General features: G+C 37.9%; 1 protein-coding gene and 1 long non-coding RNA gene across 2 annotated transcripts in view; one reads left to right on the top strand and one right to left on the bottom strand.

Annotated features, from left to right (window-relative positions):
• Positions 1 to 23520, bottom strand: part of LOC309666897 (uncharacterized protein) — a 232643-nt gene that overhangs the window by 102319 nt on the left and 106804 nt on the right. The window contains exons 4-5 of the mRNA XM_082475034.1: positions 7053 to 7220; positions 4580 to 4650 (exon numbers count right to left, since the gene is read on the bottom strand). Coding sequence (XP_082331160.1) covers positions 4580 to 4650; positions 7053 to 7220 — 239 coding nt within the window. The remainder of the gene's footprint in view (positions 1 to 4579; positions 4651 to 7052; positions 7221 to 23520) is intronic.
• Positions 13119 to 23520, top strand: part of LOC309667007 — a 361110-nt gene continuing 350708 nt past the window's right edge. The window contains exon 1 of the long non-coding RNA XR_014267470.1: positions 13119 to 23292. This is a non-coding gene — a long non-coding RNA (uncharacterized lncRNA). The remainder of the gene's footprint in view (positions 23293 to 23520) is intronic.

The following is a 23520-nucleotide window of genomic DNA, read 5'->3' as shown; positions in this document are numbered from 1 at the left end:
GAAGATATTTGCAAATGATATGTTCGCTAAGGGATTAATTTCCAAAATACAGAAATAACTCATACAACTCAATATCAAAAAAGCAAAAAATCTTATTAAAAATGGGCAGAGGACCAGGATAGACATTTTTCCAAAGAAGAGATACAAATGGCCAACAGACACATGAAAAGATGCTCAACATCACTAATCATCAGGAAATGCAAATCAAAACCACAATGAGATATCACCTCACACCTGTCAGATGGCTATCATCAAAAAGACAGCAAATAACAGGTGTTGGTGAGAATGTGGAGAAAAGGGAACTCTCGTGCACTGTTGGTGGGAATGTAAGTTTGTGCAGCCACTATGGAAGCCATATGGAGATTTCTCAAAAGATTAAAAATAGAACTACCACACAATCCAGTAACTCCATGTGCGAATATTTAAGAAAACGAAAACATTAGATGCATACACCCTAATGTTCATTGCAGTATTATTTACAAAAGCCAAGAATGTAAAAGCAATCTAAGTGTCCATCAATAGATGAATGGATAAAGAATATGTGGTATATATGTGTGTGTGTATATACACACACACACACACACACACACACACACACAGAGGAATATTACTCAACAGTAAAAAAGAATTAAATCTTGCCATTTGCAACAACATGGTTGGACCTAGAGGGTATTATGATAAGTGAAATAAGTCAGAAAGAGAAAGACAAATACCACATGATTTCAATTACATGTGGAATCTAAATAAATACATAAATAAACATAAAACAGAAACAGAGTCATAGATACAGAGAACAAACTAGTGGTTGCCGAGGTGGGGGGTAGGGAAGAGTGAAATAGATGAAGGGGATTAAGAGGTATGAACTTCCAGACATTAGATTAACTTATAGATAAATAAAGTTGTTATCTCTGCACAATTGACTTTGAGGACTTATAACCCATTATACGCCATAAAAAAAAATTTCAAAGAATTGGGTCTTCCTCAGTTGTACTAGTTTAATAAAAAGTGGGAGAGACAAGTCAGCAGCTCACAAACCTCTAGATATTCCTTAGAGTCTAAATCTCTCTTACATCTACCCAGTTCAGTACTCTAATTTGGAAAACTTTTAAATGTTTAAATGAATAGTAGCAGCTTTGTACTTTCTAAAATATCTGCAATGACATCTCATGTTTTATTTTATTTAGTTTGTTCATCTTCTAAAATGAGCACTGCGTACATACATATATTTGATTACAAATCATCCTATTATCCCAGAAGTCTGGAATAAGAATTATGCATATTATAGGCTTATTGTCTTGTGGCTATAGAGATTATACCCTGTACATGGGGAACAGATTTGGCTTCCAATAAACCAAATCTGTGATAGAGAACACTTTCTAACACAGTTCCATTGTATTCAGAAATCGAGATTACTAATAAAGACACCAATAGAAACTATTCAACCTCCCATTCAAATATTTTCTAAATTATTGGTCTCTCTGTGAGAACATTTTTCTCTGGCATAAACAGTGGCCATGAATAGAATGAGTGTTTGAACAGTACAAAAGTACCAGGTTTCTTCCTGTTACCCAAGCAGCAATAAACACCAATGGTACAGCATCCAGCACAGAAGCCTTGGTCACACAATGGGGCTTACACACTAGGGACCAGTTCTCTGATAACATGAATGTCCCAGCTGGGGAGACACCAACAGCCAAAGTTAACAGTTGCAAAAGAGCCATTGAAAAAAAATGGAAGGGTTCCCTTTCCCTCCAAAGTCTTTGCAGAAAGCAACAGAACTACATCTGGGTGTCTGGGAATGAATCACGTTATTGTATTAAATTGCTGGGCACATGCTCTGTTACCCTTTCCCGCCCCTATAACCTGTTCCCAGGGATGTTTCCCTATTGATTTATCTTATCAGAGCCACCTGTATCTGTACATGTCAGTGTCAATGATGGAAGAAAACAAGGAATGAGGTTAAAAAAACACACACACAAGAACCTCTGATTTTCTTTGAAGTAATTTTGAAGAAGTTAAGGGCAGAAATGATAACTTAATCTTTAAAAAGCATTAAGCATTTAGATATATCTTTTTAAAATGTAATATATGTATAAGAAACTCCAGGGGTAGCTGTCATGATTTTCTCCACTTTTCAAATGGGGAACTGAATGACAAAGAGGTTAAATGAAAGTTTTGTGACTGAGATGCTAGTTCAGATGTGTCTGGCTCCTGATTTTCTTCTGGGAATTAGGAAGATAATAACTAGAACACTGACTTTCACACTTTTTTGGACTGCAATTCACAAGAAACTGTAATGATCCACTAAGTTGGTTTCATTTTATAACTCTCAAATAGGTCTTGAATCACATTTGAAAAACACTTGACTACAACGTCTCCACCAAATGTCCTTGTGTGAACGCCCATATCATAGGAATCTAAATTCTTCTGTAACTGTCTATTTTATTTCTGAATATTTCTGTGTGTGGAAGTAGGTCTGTGTTTCTGCTATTTCTGTGACAGCCTTCTAGTTCCTGGGAATGATTATCAAATCTCTCATGAGTCATCTCTTCTCTAAATTGGATATTCCCACATTCTTTATTCTTTGTATGATATAGTTTCTATTCTGTCCACTCATCTTAGAATACACACCGTTTTAAGATATCCCAGCTGTGTGACTGGGATTCCAATCCTTAGTCTTAAATATCAAATCTCGATTTTGCTGTCCAGAGCTATATTTCTATTTCCAGTTTAAAATCATGTTAACCTTTTTGGTGGCTACATTCATTCTGTGGTGCTTAATGAACTTATCAGCTACAACCAGGAAGTTCATTCGTTTATAACAATGAAACTTGCTGTAGCCTAATGCCAACCTGATAGAGTTATTTTCAATCATAAGTTAAATATTGACAGATTCCGAATATAGAACCTGTGCTACGTATAATTCACGATATGCAAAGGAAAATCACACCATTCACTTTAGTCGTTACCTTATTTTTGAGGTTAAATGATGCATATTACCTTGAAATGATAAGTCAAAATGTTGCCTGCTGTTTGCACTATTTTGTAGGTCAGCAATGTATTACTTCTTTTTTTATAAATATGCCTTCATTATGCTTTTGTGACTTGAATTTGGTTGGCTTTTTCCCCTTTAATCAAGAAGATTTTATTACTGACAATTTTATTAGTCAATTGTTTTCGTTTTGACATTGAAACATTGATTAGATACTTCATCTTAGGGATTGTGCTTTTGTTTATATATACACATGGTTAATTTACATGTTTTTTATTTCCCAAATCTTGTTGAGATTGCTTCCTGGCAGACCTTCCCTTTTCTAAAAATAGTATTCTTTTTTCTGTTTTCTGTATGATGCTGTTGGCAGTAAGGAAGGAAGCATAGATATATTCTAAAGATATAGGTTAGGAGTTTTGTGAAATCCTTTGATTTAAATCACAAAATTTCAGGATGAAATTTCTCAACATGGTACCAAAGGGTGCTGATGTGTGGACATTCCAGAAAGACCAAACTTGGTGGTACAAAAAAGGGAAGAACTGACCAAAGATATTGCAGAATGTGCTGCTTCAGAGAGTGAGCGTTTTTTTCCCCTTGCAGGTGAGCAGCTATGTGACATGAATCCGAAAGAGGAGGGTAAGGAATTGGTACCTGGACCAGATTGGCATTTTTCAAACTCTGCTCTCTGAGCAGAGAATGGATGCTGGCGAGGAAGAGAAGCAGTCTAGCAGAGCCCCAGACTCTCAGCTCCCATGCCCAGCAAACATCCTCTTTCTTCACCCAAAGCAGCTTGCTTGTGTCTTTTTTTATATATTGTACCTCTGTATAAACTGTGTTTGCCTATGGCTAAGAAAAGTTTCCAAATCAGTGGACAAGATGGTCTTTAACTGCACTTCCGTTCTGATATTTAATCCACCAGAATCGAAACAGTTTCTGTTTGGACACCATATTGTAATGGAGATATTAACCTACAAGGGCAGAAGGAAAGAGTCTGCAGAGATGACTGGTACTTTTACTTACCAGTCTCCAAAGGATTCTGGAAGAACAGCAAAAAAGTTAGCTTAGGAAAACTAACTCCTCAAGAAATGAAGGAGGCTGAGTTTAGTAAGCTTAGTTAAGGGAAAATAATTCAGCAAACTGATGACCATCAGAATATACGCAAATCAGCTGCCAGCTGACACTTCTGCTTCACTCCTTTGCTTCTCTGCCTCTTCAGTCTCCCAGGAGAATCTTCAATTCCACCTATACTCCTAGATCTTACTCGTAAATGACTCCTTTAGACCTGGGAAGTGAATTTCAGCTCTTATTTGCAGTCTCAGCTCCCCTATCTGCCAGGCTGACCTTGACCCGGGACACTGCTGACCGCCGGGCTCCTTCACAGCAGATCTCCCATCCTATAGGCACCTTTATATGGCTGGGTCCATTTGGAGTTACTCTCTCAAATTCCTGACAAGCCCTCCTTCTTCCTGAGACCTGGCTCTGTCTTTGTGACTGGGCTCCCAGAGGCCCATGACACCTGCTCCCTCACCCGGGAATGTCTGACCTGGCTGTGTCCACGGTGATTATGCCCAAGTTGTTCCTCCTTACCTGGCCACCCCCTTCCCTTGGGTGCAGGTAATGGCTCTCCTTCTGCCTGTTCTCTGATTCACTGAAGAATTCTGAAAAAGGCAGATAGAAGAAGAATTTAGTTGTTGTTTTGGCTTTTTATTCTGTTTTGTTTTATCTATCAGGAATGGTCAAAACAATGTCTCTGATTTGGGTTCTGTTGCAGACCAACTTTCTCTTTTTTTCACTTAGTTCTGTCTGTGTTTGGTTTTACTGCTTCTTCATCCCATGTCCTGATACAGATACACCAGATGAAAATAAAGTCTATCACATGTCACCCTTCCCATGCCAATCAGAGCCCACGTCAGGCAGAGTCCCAGCAATTTACATATCAGCTCTTTTTTTTTTTTTAATAGTATTTTTCTTTAAATTTATGTATTTATTTATTTATTTTTGGCTGTGTTGGGTCTTCGTTGCTGCACGCGGGCTTTCTCTAGTTGCAGCAAGTGGGGGCTACTCTTCGTTGCAGTGCATAGGCTTCTCATTGCAGTGGCTTCTCTTGTTGCAGCACGGGCTCGAGGCGTGCGGCTTCAGTAGTTGTGACATACGGGCTCAGTAGTTGTGGCTCGCGGGCTCTAGAGCACAAGCTCAGTAGTTGTGGAACATGGGCTTAGTTGCTCCGCAGCATGTGAGTTCTTCCTGGACCAGGGCTCGAACCTGTGTCCCCTGCATTGGCAGGTGGATTCTCAACCACTGTGCCACCAGGGAAGCTCTAGCCCTTTATTTTGTGGAAAGACTAAATTCCAGAAAGCTGAAGTTATTTTTTCAAGGAAACACCACTTATGTGTTAGAGTTCGGATTGGAACCGACATCTGAAACTTCAACGTCCATGACATTTCACTATGTATATCTCCAATTAAGAGCAATTCATCTCTCTTTAATTGGGAGATTGAGATTGACATGTATACACTGATGTGTATAAAATGGATGACTAATAAGAACCTGCTGTATAAAAAAAAAATTAAATTAAAAAAAGAGCAATTCATCTCTCTATAAACTGTTTTTTAAAATATTTTATTGAAATATAGTTGATTTACAATGTTGTGTTAATTTCTGCTGTACTGCAAAGTGATTCAGTTATACATATATATATTCTTTTTTGTATTCTTTTCTGTTACGGTTTATCACAGGATACTGAATATAGTTCCCTGTGCTATTCAGTAGGACCTTGTTGTTTATCCATCCTATACATACTAGTTTGCATCTGCTATCTTTAAAGTGTTTAAAACTTGAAACCATCAGTATTTTTAAGTGCTTTTATATTTTAGGGGGTCTAGTTCATGTGAAAACTAAAATTTTGGATGAACCCACCACCAAAATAAAATTGTGGGAAAGTAAAAGTACAATTTATAACCTTTACAAGTGAAATCTCTCCCGAGTAGTTATGAAAAGGCTGCATGGGCTGAGCAGCACCCCAGCAGCCCTCCACCCTCACACCACCGCTTCCTCTCCTACCATAAAGCAGCTCAGGTTACGAGTGGGAGTGATATCATGAGAGTGACAACTCTAAATTTGTGTTCATTTGTTTACTAAAAAAGAGAATTCCCAAATTTTCTTGGCACCCAGGTTACAGTTGATGGCAGCATGGGAGTTTGTCATGACATTGTGTTTGGCAGATTGGGAAATGCTGAGTCAGACAATTATTCAAGGTTCCATTTTGAGCCTCACTTGTGTACCTGGCATTACTCTGTGTTCAGCTTTTAGACCCAGGGTTGGTCCTGCCTTTAGATCTAGATAGCCAGGGTCCTTCCCCTTAGAGACACCCTCCTCCCGCCTCATCCCTCCCCGTGAGGTAAAGGGAACATGTCTGCCCTGGTCCCACCTCCAAACCAGACCATGCTCCAATTACATGGGACTCAGAATTCCCTGCCCTAATGACCTGACCCTCCTCCCAGAGATGCTGCAGCCTCTCCCAGGTCTGTCTTCCATGGAATGGAAGCCACTCTGGAAATGCTGGCTCTTAGGTCCAAAGGACAGCCAAGGAGTGACTGCCGAGTGAGAGGGAGGAGGAGGAATTTTGCACAGAGTTTGGATGTACTCTCATAAAGAATGAGGGAACTGGAGGTAAGAAGAGAAGGGGAGAGGGTCAGGCTGGGACCATGCCTCTATTCCTATGGTTGCCTTAACCCTGGGCTGCCAAGAATTCAAGGATGATAAAGATTTTTGCTCTCAAGGAGTTTTCAGTCTGGTCAGAAAGACAGATACATAAATCAATAGTATTAGTCCAACATGGTGAACATAATATTTAGGATTCTTTGAGATACCAGAGGAGGGTCACTTAGGCCAGCCTGGCATGAAGATGTAGGGATTAACTGGGAAGGATGAATCTTGAAGGATGAATAAGGTAAACTAGAAAAGAGGGAATGAGGGTGAGGGGGACAGGGGGATTGCAGAGGTTTCGAGAAAGAACACTACTAGGAAAGGTACTGAGACATGAAACAGGAAACTTTCTTACCCTACAAGCCTGGGCTAAAGGCCCTCCATCTCTGCTGCCATACATCGAAAAAAGTTCTGCACACACATCTGGGAAAGAGTAGCAGCTGAATACAAGTGTGTTTAATTGACACAGTTGTGGTGTAGGAGAGGGACCTTCAAATTTCTTAGTGTTCTTGGAGCAAAGGTCCTAGATGGAAAGAGTAACATTAAGAGGGGTAGAGATGTCAGCACATCTTGGTAAAGGTGGTTTCCAACACTGTGGAAATTAATCTTATTTTACAAGTGAGAGCTTTAAACACAAGACTGACATGGTTAGACTTCATTTTAGTTAGCAGTGTGAAGCACTGCTAACTAAAATGAAGTGCTTATTTGAAAAGCACTCAAGACTAAAGACACAAAAAACCAGTCAGTGGGCAGTTATTATAGTCCAGGAGAGAGATGATATGGGCCTGAGCTACACTAAATTGAAATCTCAACATATACATGTCCGTATCCCTTGCTTGCCACACAGTAGGTGTTCAATAATTAATTTTTGAATGAATGAATAAAGTCAGTAACAATAGGAATGGAGAGAGGGAGGATATATTTAGAAAACATGGAAATCATAGGGATCAAATGGGGACTGACAGGGTCAGAGGTCAAGGACACCTCCGGGATGTCATGTTGAGTGTTGGGCAGGTGATGCCAATGACTACGAAGGGATGTCTTGTGAGGGTGAGATGATGAAGCCAGTTTGGGACAAGTTCAGCTCTAGGTGATTGAGGGTCAGCCCAGTAGAGATAACTCAGAGAAAATAAATATAAACCTAAAAAAGTGGTTATAAATGATATTTTGTATCAGAATGTCTGGACATTTGTTAAAGTACAGATTCCTGAGTCTCATCCCCAGATATTCTAATTGATGAAATATGGGATGAGAGCTGAGAATCTGCATTTTGAATATACATCCCAGGTGATACTGGTGCAGGCTATTAAGACTTTCTTATTTTAGGGAATTTGTTTAGGTCTAGAGTTTTGCCTACTGGTTAGAGATAGAGATTTGGGAATCAATGACATAAAGATAATAACAACCAACACCGACTATTTGCAACGTGACAAACTGTTCTAAGCACTTGATAATATTAACACATACAAACATCACTCTTCTATCAAGTAGGTATTGTTATTCCCTGCATTTTGCAGATTGAAAAACTGAGACTCAAATAGGTTTGTGAGTGTGAGAGATGAGATTTGAATTTAGGCAGCCTAAGTTCATGGCCAGAGTATGTGTTCTTAACCATTATGCTATTCTAGCTCTCAGATTACTATAATACTTGTTGAGACTAATTAATAGTGACAAAGGGAGTGAGATTACTTAAGAAGGTGTCACATATATGGGCCAAATACTAAATCCTGGAGAATCCCAAATATGAGTGGCAGATTAAGGTAACGGGTTAGAAGATGTTGAAAAATATTTGAACCCATACTGGGTTCTTTAAAGAGTACTAGATTTCCTAACACAAAGAGTAGAAGTGCAGAGAAGCTCTTAATAAATATTTTTGGTAATAATATTGAGGATGAAAACTTGTGTCCTCAGGTATCCTGATGGACTTCTGCACTAAGTCATCATTTAATGCCATACTGTAATGTTTCTTCGTAATATTTTCAACTACACTGGATTTTTTACACTGCTGAAAATGGGAGAAATAATCTAGAGACAAGATAATCTACATTATTGTTTTAATAAACAAAACATATTTTACAAGTAAATGTTAAATAATGGATACTAACATGAAGAACTGATTTTATTGCTATTGAGCCATCTATTTCTAATGAAAATAAGCATCAGAATGGAAATTTAAATTCTGGTCTTTTTTGCACAACTCATCCTCAATGTTCAAACTGACCTTAAATTTGAAAATGAAAATGGTTTTCTCAATATTTGCAAATGTTTGGAACTTACTAATTCTTGGTGTCCATAATCCTTGTATAATCATAAGAACACATTTTTAACCCCTTGAATTTCCTTTCATTTGCTAGTGAGCAGAGTCTAGCAGTGCTGACAGAATTTTGTAGATTTTTATGTTAGGAGATAAAAAATAAAGGACTTCAGTTTAGTCTATAGAACAATTTTCTGGCAACAATTTAGTCAATTATTGAAATGAATTTTGAAGACTGTGAAATCATTTGCTCTAATTGCATATTCCTTGGCTTTCTAAACTGTTTGTTCTTGTTTGAAAAAATTTTCTTTCGCCTTCTGGGTTCATGAATCCTTAGGTGTGCTAAAAGTTTGAAGAAACAATCAACTTCTTTTCCATTATCCTGTCTCTACTCAGTCACAGGATAACCTTGACCAATTTGTTTAGTGTAAAAAGAATCTCTTTTCCTTAGAAGGAGGTCCACCCCAAAAGGATATCCCTTATTATAACTTTGCTGAACACTTTTAAACAAAGAAACAAGAAAATACTTAGAGTAAGCATCTGTATCAGAACTTCGACATAGCAAACACAACATTTGTATAAAAGCCTGTTCTAGTGTCTGCTTTTGTCTATTGTGACTTATCTCCACCTGCTTCTGCTAGAGGACAGACAAGTGATGAATAGATGTTTTGACACAGCACACGTATGGAAAGATAGGTGAATGCTTTTAAAAAAGATTTTTAACATGACCTGTCACTAAATCAGAAGATTTGGGGTAGGAGAAAAAAGAATGTAGAAATGATATTAATACAGTGAGGAGCAAGACCCTCATTTCATCATGAAGATGAATATAGATCTGCAGCAATTTGCAAATAACACATAATTAGGGGTAGTTTTGTAATGCAAAAATAAACCCTCTAATTATACATAAAACTTTTGCAGATAATGATAGCGATCTACTAGGACTATATTAAGGGATTGAGATCATTTTTTTCCCTCTCATTCAAGCATTGAGGTTTTCTGCATTGACCTATAGAAATGGCATTAATAGGAGACACTGGAGAGAGACTGGATTGTTGCAGGGGTTTGATTTACACATTCACCAGAAGCTTCCTTATCAGGAACACTTTAGAATATGACCATTCTCAAATCCTCAGCATACCCACTATCTAGTCGAAAAAGGGGAGAAATGAAAAGCTCACTCATTTGGATCTGTTTTGTAAGACCCAGTCAAAGGTTTTAGAACTTTGGACATTTATCAGAAAACTTTTTTCACTCTCATTTCCATCACTTCTCTTCTCCTACCTCTCTTCTCTCTTCTTCTTCTTTTTTTTTTTCCTTTTTGTCCTTCTTACTAGTTTATTCCTTGACCTTACACAAAATCCATCAGCTTTTTTCCCCCTAGGTAAGTCATGAAAGGTAGAAATATCTGGAAAGTACTCCAAGTTCTTTGAAAAACAAATTTATCTTGGGAACTCAAAATATTCCTTTTTTTCATTAACTATCATATTACTCCCTGACAGCAAATTATTCCTGTATTCAAAATGAAAAAGCAAATTTATGTAATGGCTTTGGGTGAGGATATATTTTAGTTGTAGGCTCGAGCTTTGAGGAATTCTGACATTTGATGTCTGTGTAGAGAAAGATCAGCCTGAAAAAGGAAAATGGAGAAGTGATCAAATATGTTAGAAAAAACCCAAGTACTTGTGATGTAATGAAAATTAAGGACATAGGGTATTTCAAAAGGAATGAGTATCCAGAAGTGAATGCTACAGAAAAGACAAGAAAGACTAGAACTGAAAAATGACCACAGGATTTCTTGATGATGAGATCTTAATAATCTTGATGAGTGGAATTTGGTGGAAGGAAGCGGGTAAAAGTCAGCTTGGAGTGGGTAATGAATGAAAAAATTAAGACATGGAGATAAGTAAAGATTTTTTTTTTGAGAAGTTTGAAAGAAAAGCAGGATGATGAGGGTAAGTAGAACTGAGAGAGAGGTTTTATTCATCCATCCACTCATTCATTCATTCATTCATTGATTAGATACAGTTATAGGAGGGCGGTTGTCTTTTCTGTTTCCTTTTTTTAGAGGAGAAAGCCTTTTTGTTGAAGGAAAGAAAGGTTGAAAATCAATGCATGCGCAGAGAAATTGGCCTTTCATAGAAAGGGCTGTGTCTTTTCTCAACAGGAAAAACAGAGGTGATGCATACAGATGTAATTGGATTGGTGGTTTGGTAGGGAGACATTCAGGGAATTCCTAGCTGGTGTTCTGTTTTTCTTGAATGTCTTACTTTGATAATTCCAACTTCGGAAAATAACAAGATTGTAAGAATCGTCTTTGATAGCCACAGATAAAGAAATATTTTCTGTACCAAAAAGAGAGCAAAATTTTGCAAAAAGGCAGGGGGCTTTGTTGCAGTCCTTTATATAAAAATTCTTACAGTAGTATTAAAATGAAGGCATACTGGGTTTTACAGCTAACTGACACTTAACTAATTGTCTTAATTGAAAAGAAGAAAGTTACCTAAAATTAGAACTGTTCTGGAAAATCAGAATGTGTGCAGACCCTTCTTTGAAAGTGACACAAAATCCAGCTAAAATGGCTCAGGAGAAAAGATACTGTTATTATTACTGTGATTTTCAGGATTAGAGGATGGTTTCAGCATGTCTGCATTCAGGCCCAAAATGATACCATAGAAACCTCAGCTCTGCCTTCAGCTGTATTACTGTAGTCTCAGCTAAATTACAAAATAGCAGCAGTGGAATCTTTTGCTTTATCCTCTTAGGTCCATTCAATGAAGAAGGTCTAGGACACCTTTCCCAGAAGACCTAGAAAAATCTCATTGGCTTTAACTGGGTTATGTGCCAATCCCTGAAATAAAAACTGAGTTCAGGGAGGTTGAGATGCACGGACTGGTTTAGGCTTGTCGTCACTGTTTAAGGGGGGTGTGGAGTCACATGGCCTACGGTGGGAATAGGTAGATCCCCAAATGGTCAAGGAAGTTCAAATTCTGATTATTCAAAATACAATCAAAATAATTAACAATTTCATTTTTCTATCCTGTATATAACCTTTCAGGATAACAGAAAATTGACATGACAAATCACTGATTTGAGTTTTTCTTCTGCTTCCTTTTATTATAAACTTGTGCTAAAGGTGCTGGAACCCAACAAAATAACCAGAAGGAAGATGGTAGCTGGATGAGTTCTGAATCATGGTGAATGGGTTGTGTTAGTAACTAACAAGTTAGAAAAGAAAATAATTTTCAGGGGGAAAAAGATTGAAAGTGTCTCTTTTTATTTAATCTCAAACATGTAGACTTCATTATGATTAAAAATGTGAAAAGATGCAATTTCAATGTTATTAAATATAACTCTATTAGCATATATTTATCTGGGTATTATCCTGATATGGTACCTTCCTAAAATTAGTTTTTATCAACCACACTCATTAAGCATATTTTGGTATATGACATGATTTTGTTTACACTTGGAAATATACAAAGCAAGCCCTCTATCCAGTAAAGCTTATGTCTAGCTCAGTGTAACAATATGAAGACTTTAGCAGTATCAGCTCTAGTACATTATGAGTTCCTCAAGAGCCCCAATTAAACATTATTCATTTCTGTGTTTCTTAGCCTAGCTCTAGGCTTAGGCTGTAGCAGGCATCAATAAAGGTATGTTGGTTTGATATTTTAGCAGGCTTTCCCTGAAGGATTCACAAGCATAATCACTACACTGGGTTAGGCTTTTAAAACAACATTTTGGTTGAAATCTTGGAGATGGGGTACAATGCCCTTTCCTGTCTTTCTCCCTACTGTTACTTGTGTACATGTATCTCCCTCTCCTGAACTGTATGCTTCTTTCAGAGCAGAAACCATTTCTTAAATTATAAATTCATTGGCTCATTTACTTATCCATAAATATTCATAAATATCCACTACATGTTAGGATCTTTAAGTTTGAAAATAAATCAGATACAACCCCATGAGAACACAGGCTAATAAGTTTTAACTTTGCTTGTTGTTGCGTTTTCCTTTCTCTGCTGCAATACCCACAAAGGATATGGCACATAGTAGAAGTTTTAGAAATGCTTTCTTAACTGATTGATTCAGGAGAGTTGTACCAAATGTAACCTATATCTGTAGCTACTAAATCAAATCACAAAGTATATTATTAAAGAAAGTATATTATTCTTACATTCTCTTCAATTAACAGTTAAATAATAACCATCATTTATTCAAAATCTATCATGCAAGAACCTTGCATACGTTATTTTTTAAAACATTACAACAATAGTCTAAAGTTTTTTATTTTATGCAGGAGAACATCAAGACTGGAAGAAGCTAGAAAAATCTTACACATTAAGTAGGAGAGCTAGGATTTGAACCCTGGTCTGTCTGGAAATGAAGCCCATAGTTGTACTCATTGCCACATACTAGTTTTAACACTCTCTTGAAATACCTGCCTCCTCAGTCCCTAAGTTCCAATATGCAGATTTCAGCAGCTCCTTTCCCTCTTATTGCCCCCAATGTACTTTAACTTTTGATAATAGAGACCTAACACTTCAAGGAGCTCAGTATAAATTTGTGTTTGATAATGTTAATAACCATTGATCCTTTGCTGTAAAGACTGCACATTCATCTCTCTTTTTAATAGACGGGTCATTCAGCCACCATTTTATAAATTCTCTGTTACACTTCTACCTGTCTGAGCTCAGTGGGAAAAGAACAAGTGCTTTAAGTACTCTAAGAGAAGACCTCTCTAGGCTTACAGTTTCCAGACCTTGGACAGGTAATCAGCCAGTGGACAGAAACAGTCACATGGTGACCTCCTGCTCAGATGGGAATCCCATTCTCATGCCAAATAGGCTCTTTGAACTCTGAATGTTCCTGATTCTTCTCACTCTTTAGAGGTTCAATGTGTGTCAACATCATCAAGAGAGCTTTGTTCTCATTGTTCTTTTACATACACAATACCTGTATTTTGTTCTTGTTTATGAAACCTATTTCTGTTGCATGTTCTTACAACCACAATGAGTCCCTTTTCATTCTGAATTATTATCTCCGTGCCATAGTGGGAGTAGATTCAACTGAAAACTGGGTTTATTGTAAACAGTATAAACATGGGTTCCCAAAGTCTGGTTGCTAAGCTAACTGGGTTTATTGTAAACAATATAAACATGGGTTCCCAAAGTCTGGTTGCTAAGCTATCAGCACAAAGAAAAATACCCACATTGGGTTTATCACCAAAAGATAATAAGGGACCAAGGTGATGGAAAAAAAATTAATTGCCAGTGGTTCCATTAAGAGGTGGTCTCTGAGGTCAATGTCAATAAGCGTCTTCATCATTGTCTTTAATAAAGGTTAAAGTTTGCCAGTCCAGATGTGGGAACAAACAAAAGAATGTATACGCTGGAACAATACTCTGCAGAGACAAGACAGCGCCAGAAAGACAAAGCCTGTTCAGCTGTTTCCTGACAGCCCTGCCCAGCACACATCCACCTCAGGCTAACAACCGAGTTTCTAAAGAATAATTATATCAAGTGATGTCATGATGGATGGCCTCTTTCCAATGGCTTCATGGCTTATCTTTTGGGACAGAGAGTTAGGGGAGATAGCAGGCTGTGAACTGTTGTCACAGTTAGATGGGGATGGGGGTGGCAGATGACAGGTCAATGTTTGCTGTTCTAACTCACATAGGAGTGCAGGGCCTGAGTTCCACCCTCTAAAATTAACCCTGCATTGATGCCACTCCTTTAATAAAATAAATCTCAATATATGATCAACTTTATTTATGTATATAAATTTTTACAATTGTTTTGTAACACCAGTTGACGTTCACAGCGCTTTACATATATTTACTAATTTAATTATTCTTGCAACCTGACATTGTAAGTAGTAATGTTTCCATTTTATAGGTGAGGAAACTGAGCACAGGAGGTGAAGTGACATGCACAGGTCACATGGTAGGCGAGTAAAGCCAGGACTCAAACCTGACCCCAGAGACTGCCCTTCACTACTCATAGTACTGCCTTTATGATGATTTAAAAATATTATTATTTCTGGTTTTGGTCCTGGAAAAGGGAGGCTTGGACCATGGTTCTGCAGAGAACAAATCGGATTTGCATTCTTATAAAGTGAAGAGAGCATCTTGCCAGAGATGGATTCCCTGATTCCAGAAAAAGCAAAGAACCCTGAGTGGCCAACTAGAGAAATTTGTGGTTAATGGATGCATTTACTACTTCCAGCTTGCTTAGCAAAGTTCACCAGGCGGCCTTTGAAAGATACACAAAATACTGTTAGATCTTGCCGGAGGTGACTTTATCAGACAGCCAGTTGAGGCCTATAAAATGTTTCTTTCCTGTCAAGAAGGAAAATCAAGACAGCTACACTAAAAAAACTTTATTATTATTATTTCTAATAATTTTTTAGGCAAAGCTTACAAAAACAGATCATCACATATTTCTTAACAAAAATTCAGTCATAATCTTTCATTATAGGATGCCATAAACTTGATAATTCTGTTTGTATATTTATATCACATGTAATTAATGCTTTAAATCATAAATGAAGTAGCTTATTCTTTAAATCATAGCAAAAGAGTTCATCTTCTATTCCTAGTGCATATTTAAACTTGAGTGTACACACCAATGTGAATGTGTAGCCAACTCACAGGAAGTACAAGATATATCTCTAGGGATTATCTACTTTTATATACAGATTTGGAGGACATTATTGATATATTAACTCAAATGTGAACATCTATTATAAGGCAAAAAGAAAAATGAATAAGAAAAAATAGGAGACATCCAAGAAATATTGAGTTTATAGGAGGTTGCTTCAAGTTTTAGCTGAAGACTGGGGATTTCTGGGTTTGTGTTCATGACCTTCTGCCATTTGGAGCTACTTTGGTGGAAAATTCTACAAAGCACCAAAGAAGAAAACACAAGTGCCATTTGTGTGAAAGTAAAGCTTCACAAGACTTTTTAATCTTGTTTTCCACAGAAATATTCATAGCACTCTTCATTACTTTTATAATTTGAGGGCAATGGTCAGAAGAATTAAAAGGTGAAAATAAAAGAAGGAGCTCCTGATGTGAGAGCCATAAATATGCATTTTACAAAAAGTTGGAACAGAAACAAACACACAACCTCTGGATTTGAAACAAATAAAAGAAAGTTGGTTATTCTTTCCGTATTCTTATAGGGGTAGAAATAGTGTAATCATCTCTTGGGGACCACAATGTTCATTGAAGCATGCCTGTAGATACAACATTATCTCGGGCACTGTGGGTAGCTTCCAAGGAAAGGAGAAGACATGCTTTTAACCCATTAGCATCTTCCAAGAAAATATGTGTATATTTTTTTCTCACAGACATATACACACACACACACACACATACACACATGTGTGTGTATGTGTGTGTGTGTGTGTGTGTGCGTCTAAGAAAGGAGCTATAGGGTCTGGGTCTATTCATTTAGGACTTCAATGCCCAATATGTGTAACCCTCACCAATTCAAATAGGTAGCCTTATGCATGCCCCCTGTAAATAAAGCATCTGTCAATCTTTGTGTAGCCAAGTAAGTACAGACTAAGACATTCTCTGGATGAAAGGAGTTGGAACTACTGTTATAGGTCACAGGAATAACTCAAGTTCAATTTTCACAGTCCCCGTGTAAGGGAACCATTGAATACATAATGAAAGTATTTAATACAAAGTGGTTATTGAGGATAGAAAGCCCAGAGATAAACCCACGCACCACACCTATGGTCACCTAATCCATAACAAAGGAGACAAGGATATACAATGGAGAAAAGACAGACTCTTCAATAAGTGGTGCTGGGAAAACTGGACAGTTGCATGTAAAAAAATGAAATTAGAACATTCTCTAACACTATACACAAAAATAAACTCAAAATGGATTAAAGACCTGAATGTAAGACTGGACACTATAAAACTCTTAGGGGAAAACATAGGCAGAACACTTTCTGACATAAATCGCAGCAAGATCTTTTTTGATCCACCTCTGAGGGTAACGAAAATAAAAACAAAAATAAACAAATAAGACCTAATTAAACTTAAAAGCTGTTGCACAGCAAAGGACACCATCAACAAAATGAAAAGAAAATCTACAGAATGGGAGAAAATATTTGCAAATGAAGCAACCGACAAGGCATTAATCTCCAAAATATACAAATAGCTCATGCAGCTCAATATCAAAAAAAAAAAAACAACCCAGTCAAAAAATGGGTGGAAGACCTAAATAGACATTTCTCCAAAGAAGACATACAGATGTCCAAGAGGCACATGAAAAGATGCTCAACATCACCAATTATTAGAGAAATGTAAATCAGAACTACAATGAGGTATCACCTCACACTGGTCAGAATGGCTATCATCAAAAAATGTACAAACAGTAAATGCTGGAGAGTGTGGAGAATAGGGTACCCTCCTACATTGTTGGTGGAAATGTAAATTGGTACAGCCACTATGGAGAACAGTATGGAGGTTCCTTAAAAAACTAAAAATAGAGCTACCATATGATCCAGCAATCCCACTCCTGGTCATATATCCAGAGAAAATCATAATTCAAAAGGTTACATGCACCCCAGTGTTCATTGTAGCACTATTTACAATAACCAGGACATGGAGGCAACCTAAATGTCCATCAATGGAGGAATGGATAAAGAAGATGTGGTACATATATACAATGGAATATTACTCAGCCATAAAAAACAACAAAATAATGCCATGCAGTGACATGGTTGGACCTAGAGATTGTCATACTGAGTGAAGTAAGTCAGACAGAGAAAGACAAATATCATATAATATTGCTTATATGTGGAATCTATAAAAAGGGTACAAATGAACCTATTTACAAAACAGAAATTGAGTCACAGATGTAGAAAACAAACTTACAGTTACCAAGGGGGAAAAGGGGTGGGGGATAAATTGGGAGATTGGGACTGACTCATACACACTACTGTATATAAAATAGATAGCTAATAAGAACCTACTGTATAGCACAGGGAACTCTGTTCAATACTCTGTAATGACCTATATGGGAATAGAATCTAAAAAAGAGTGGATATATGTACGTGTATAACTGACTCATTTTGTTGTACAGCAGAAACTAATACAACATTGTAAATCAAATATACTCCAATTTAAAAAATTAATTTAAAAAAAAAGAAAGAAAAAAAAAAAACAAAGTGGCTGTTGACTTCGATGGTTTGCAAAGTCCACAAACCTGGCCCTATTTTCTTTTGCTGCTACCCTACTCTCCCTACATTTTCAAATCCATGTGCAGTATCGAGTGAACGTTCTATTCAACACTACGGGCCATTCCAGGAGTCATCCTGGTAAGACATGTAGATGTTCTGTTCTTTTAGATGTACAGTTGACCTTTGAACAATAGGCATTTGAACTGCGGGGTTCCACTTACAAATGGCTATTTTTCAATAGTAAATACTTAGTATTGAATCTGTGGATGTGAAAGAATCTTGCATAAGGAGGGTGACTATAAGTTGTATTCAGATTAACCCCCCCTGTTTTTTGAGGATCAACTGTAGTAATAAAATCTTTTCAAATTTTCATACTCAGCAAATTCATGAAGCACAGAAAGTACCATATTTTGTCCATTACTAAAAAGAACTGTTGTTTTTTAAAAATTAATTGAAGACATCACATTTATACTTTTAAATGTTACTTTTTTAAAAACGGTTCCTAAATTAGAAAGTTGAACTCCAAGAAAGTATCAATAAATGTACTTTAACGGGAACAAATAAATTACTATGGAAAAGAAGCAGAGACTACATTCAAGGGAAGCATAATTATTCAAATATTTTTATTTAAAGATTTTGTTGGTCTAAATAACAATCATCTTTTAATTAATGTTTCATAAATCTGTTGCTGTACATAACACTCGTGGCATGTTTTAATACCCTCTTCGGTCATGTTATAAAATAACAAATGCAGTGTTATTATTACTCAACAAGTGCATAACATAACCAATCTCATAAAAACATCATCAACAATGGGAAAGAGGCATGTCTTTACTATGACTAAAGGTAGCAGCCCAGTATCTTCCGGGAGCAAGCAGATTTTTGCATCACCCAGGTGTATTTGCAAATTGGACTTCAAAGCTTTGCAATGGGCTCCATCCAGAAGGAGGTGGAAGAATGTGGGTGTGGCCTGGGAAAAGAGCTCTAGGTCAGCTTTGGGAAAGGCAGGGTGTGGCCATTGTTTGCTTTCCATCTTCTTCCTCTTTCCTGCACTATGTCTAAATAAACCTTTTAGGAAACAGTAAACTGGGAATTTTGACTGTAAGATACACAGTTATAAGACATTAAAAATAGGGGGGTTTTTTGGCAAGGAAAATTGTACAAATTTGAAAAATCTCCTAATAGGTTGTTACTGGACCAGGGGTCTACAGAATCGTACTGTTTTCATCAATGCTCTTTGAACCCTAAGGAACAGAGACTCACTTGACTTTAGGGAAGAGACGTGGGTATTATTTGAAGTTTTCACACAAATTAGAATGGATCGCAGCCACAAGGACCTGGATGTTACCTGGTTTTAAGCACTGATCTTTTTCCTTTGGTCCCTTTCACGTCCCCTTTCCTGGCCTCTCTCTGACTCAGATTCTCTCAAGGTCATTCTTTCCCGACCAGCTTTTTCTCTCTTCTTCAGGCCACTTCATAATTTCATCTTGCACATGGATTTGGCTTTCTCAAGCCTGTGGCAATTTGACAACTCCAGTAAACTTTCTTGCTGGCAATTCATTCCTTTTTTTCTTATTCTGAATTGCCAAGGGAAAGACTCTTGGGTCAGGCTTGTCCAATCTCTGTGTGTGTGTTGGAGTGGAGGCGTGGGTGCAGTTGACAGAATGAGCAAAGACTTCATGGAGCAAAGGCCATGGATGGAATCCATTCCTTAGAAAGGCCTTCAGTCGTGCTGTCAGTGAGCCATATCTCTAGGACACTTCACTTTTTATATCCTCTCAGCTCTTTATTCAAATATTCAGTTATTCATTCAACATCTTTATTAAGTAACTTCAGTGAGTCAGCTATAGGGGAAAATGACAATGTGAGGTGGAAAGTGAGGCTACTTAAAAGCCTTTGCTCCCCAGTAGCTCCCTTCACTGCAAATCTTACCCCTACCTCCCTCACCTGCCCCAGATCTACAGAGGTTCAGGTGGTTGGCCCTCAACACAGTAGCACATTTTTGATTTGACAACTCTATGAAATGTAGTCATTTTGTCAGCATGAAAGAAAGATGTCTTTATGTGTACAATATCCCCCTTTACATAAAAGTAGGCTTATGTCTTCATGGCACAAAACTCTACACGAGAGGCTTCTATAGGGTCTGTGGCATTTTAATCTCTGAAATGATATAAATATGAATATCTCACTAAGATATAAATAAAAGCACATATAGGTGCCAAGGCAGGGAGGGCTGGAGCAGATGGGGAAGAGAAGACAGGCTCATGTGAAGAGTGATGTTTTCTTTTCTAGATACTTTTTTTTTATATATATAAATTTATTTTTATTTATTTATTTATTTATTTTTGGCTGTGTTGGGTCTTTGTTTCTGTGCGAGGGCTTTCTCCAGTTGCGGCGAGCGGGGGCCACTCTTCATCGCGGTGCGCGGGCCTCTCACTGTCACGGCCTCTCTTGTTGCGGAGCACAGGCTCCAGACGCGCAGGCTCAGTAGTTGTGGCTCACGGGCCCAGCTGCTCCGCGGCATGTGGGATCCTCCCAGACCAGGGCTCGAACCCGTGTCCCCTGCATCGGCAGGCAGACTCTCAACCACTGCGCCACCAGGGAAGCCCAAGAGTGATGTTTTCTTAATAAATCCTGGTAGTCAACAAAGCCTTGTCATGTTTGTTTGTTTGTTGTTTATGGTTTTGTTCTGGGGTTTTTTGCCATGTTTACTTTAACTCTTTTCCTTGGCAGATACTCAAGTTGGTAAATGCTTTAAAAGCATCTTTCACTTTCACAGCCAGGTGGTCAAGGTCAACATCAACAGAATAAGTCATGTTAATAGTCTGTACCCTTGATATGATGATATGGTGACAATGACACTTTATCTTTGTGGTCTTTCCCCAAAACTCATAACCCTAGACTAATGACAAGAGAGACAACAGACAATTCATCACCCTGGAGGAACATTCTAGGAAATACCTAACCAATATTCCTCAAAACAGCCAAGGTCATCAAAAACAAGGGAAGTCTGAGAAAGTGTCACAGCCATGAGAGCCTAAGGAAACATGATAACTAAATGTAATGTGGTGTCCTGGATGGAATCCTGGAACAGAAAAAGGACAACAGGTAAAAACTAAGGAAATACGAATAAAGTATGGACTTTCATTAATAATGATCTATCAATATCAGTTCAATAATTCAAATATGCCATATACCATGCTAATGTATGATGTTAATAACAGGGAAAACTGGTTACAGAGTATATTAGAACTCTATATCCTATTTTTCCAATTTTTCTGTAAATCTGATGCTGTTCTAAACAAATAAAATTTATTTGAAAAGTCAACACTACTTGAAAGAACACAAAAGAGTTCTTTTTGTTTACTTTTATAAGAAATTTTAATATGATAGTTCTGATCTGCTATGTTTGCACTTCAAAGATTCTCTTGTAAATTCTCTGGAGTTATGATACTTCATTAGCTCATCTTGCTTAAAGGTTCTGGAGATTAAAAAGAAGAGAGAGAAACAGGGAGTGGAAAGGGGTTACATTACTCAGGGATCTTACCCTTCCATCCAATACACAGCATTTTTGGAAAAAAGAAGTATTTAATGATATAATCATTAAAGACTAGGTTCAAAATCATTCATGACTAGGTTCCATTTTTAAAAGCAATGCAATCATATTAGATCAAAAATTGCAAATATATTAAAAGAAACAAATCCCCAGTTCCACCCATATAACAAATTGCCCATTAAAAAATTGTCTTTTCGGGCTTCCCTGGTGGTGCAGTGGTTGAGAATCCGCCTGCCAATGCAGGGGACACGGGTTTGAGCCCTGGTCTGGGAAGATCTCACATGCCGCGGAGCAACTGGGCCCGTGAGCCACAACTACTGAGCCTGCGCGTCTGGAGCCTGTGCTCCGCAACGAGAGGCCGCGATAGTGAGAGGCCCGTGCACCGCGATGAAGAGTGGCCCCCGCTCGCCGCAACTAGAGAAAGCCCTTGCACAGAAACGAAGACCCAACACAGCCAAAAATAAATTAATTAATTAATTAATTTTAAAAAAAAATGTCTTTTCCACATTCCTTCCTACTGGCTGCAATCACAGTGTTGATGAAATTAGGCATTTTTATTTTTATACTAACATTTTATCATAAACATTTCCCAGGTGACTTCATAGTCTTAAAATTTTCATTTTCAAAGCCTGAATAGTAGTCCATCAGGTGGATATACCACAATTTAGTCGATCAATTCCCCACTGCTGACATTTCAAAGAACCATTTCTACCATGGAAAAATCAACTCCCCCTATCCTTCAGCTGAAAGTTGAGATGATGACTGCGGTGTATTTAGTCCTTGGGAAAAACATGCAGAATCTGAACTCTTGACCTGTGCCTCCTGCTGGGGCCCAGGGAGGAGGTGTACAGAGCCCTGAGCAGCAGTCTTCAGGGTGCAGAGCAGAAACCCTGCAGCTCCAGGCACTCCGCTAGGCCTCCTCTTGACCTTTCTAGTTATCACTATGCCTCCCTCTAAAATCAAAGGTATCTGGCCTTGGGCATTTAAGTACCACCAAACCTGCTCATAAAAGAGAAGAGAGTTGCTGCTCTTAATTTTATGCATCACATATCCTAACAATGAAATCTCTTCATGGCCAGGACTCAAAAGAGGGATTGGAACAGGTGAGAAAGGCAAGGCTAGATAATAAATCACAAAGCTGCAGGGTATCCGGAAGGTGGAGGTAATGTGTTATTTGTGAGATGTCCTCAGACTGAGAGCATTACTGAAACCTGTCAACTCCAGAGAGATAAATGCTAGACACACCTGGCTTCTGCGTGTGTGTGTGTGTGTGTATATGTGTGTGTGTATTTAAATCAAACGCAATTAAATGAGACCTGTTATTCTTCCGAATTTTACTTCAAAAGTACTAGCTCAAGTTTGGTCTTGCTACAGGTAAAGAAAGGAGGGGCAGCAGATACATCATTAATTTAAAAACTGTTCTGTGGCAACAGGCACAGGAGACTATGGGAGTGGTGCCAAAATACGTAGGAGTGTTCCGCACCAACTCATACACATGATCACTAAATTGGCAGAATTTACGTTGGGAAGATGAAACACAATGAGTGATGTTCTGGTCATAAAAGGACATTCTTGGGGGGTGGTTGTGGGATGAATTGGGAGATTGGGATTGACTTATATACACTAATATGTATAAAATGGATAACTAGTAAGAACCTGTTGTATAAAAAAAAAATAAATTAAATTAAATTTTTTTAAAAAAGGACATTCTGGGTGGTCCCATACAAACAAGCAGTAGGAGGAGGCTGGAGGCCTGCTGACCTCCTGAGTAAACTCATGGGTAAACATCTGTGAGGTCAGGCCCAGC

The sequence above is a fragment of the Balaenoptera physalus genome (assembly GCF_965194825.1).
Source record: "Balaenoptera physalus genome assembly, chromosome: 9".
NCBI lineage: Eukaryota > Metazoa > Chordata > Mammalia > Artiodactyla > Balaenopteridae > Balaenoptera > Balaenoptera physalus.
The sequence above is the reverse complement of the archived record's forward strand: the minus strand, read 5'-3'. Positions and strand labels throughout refer to the sequence as shown.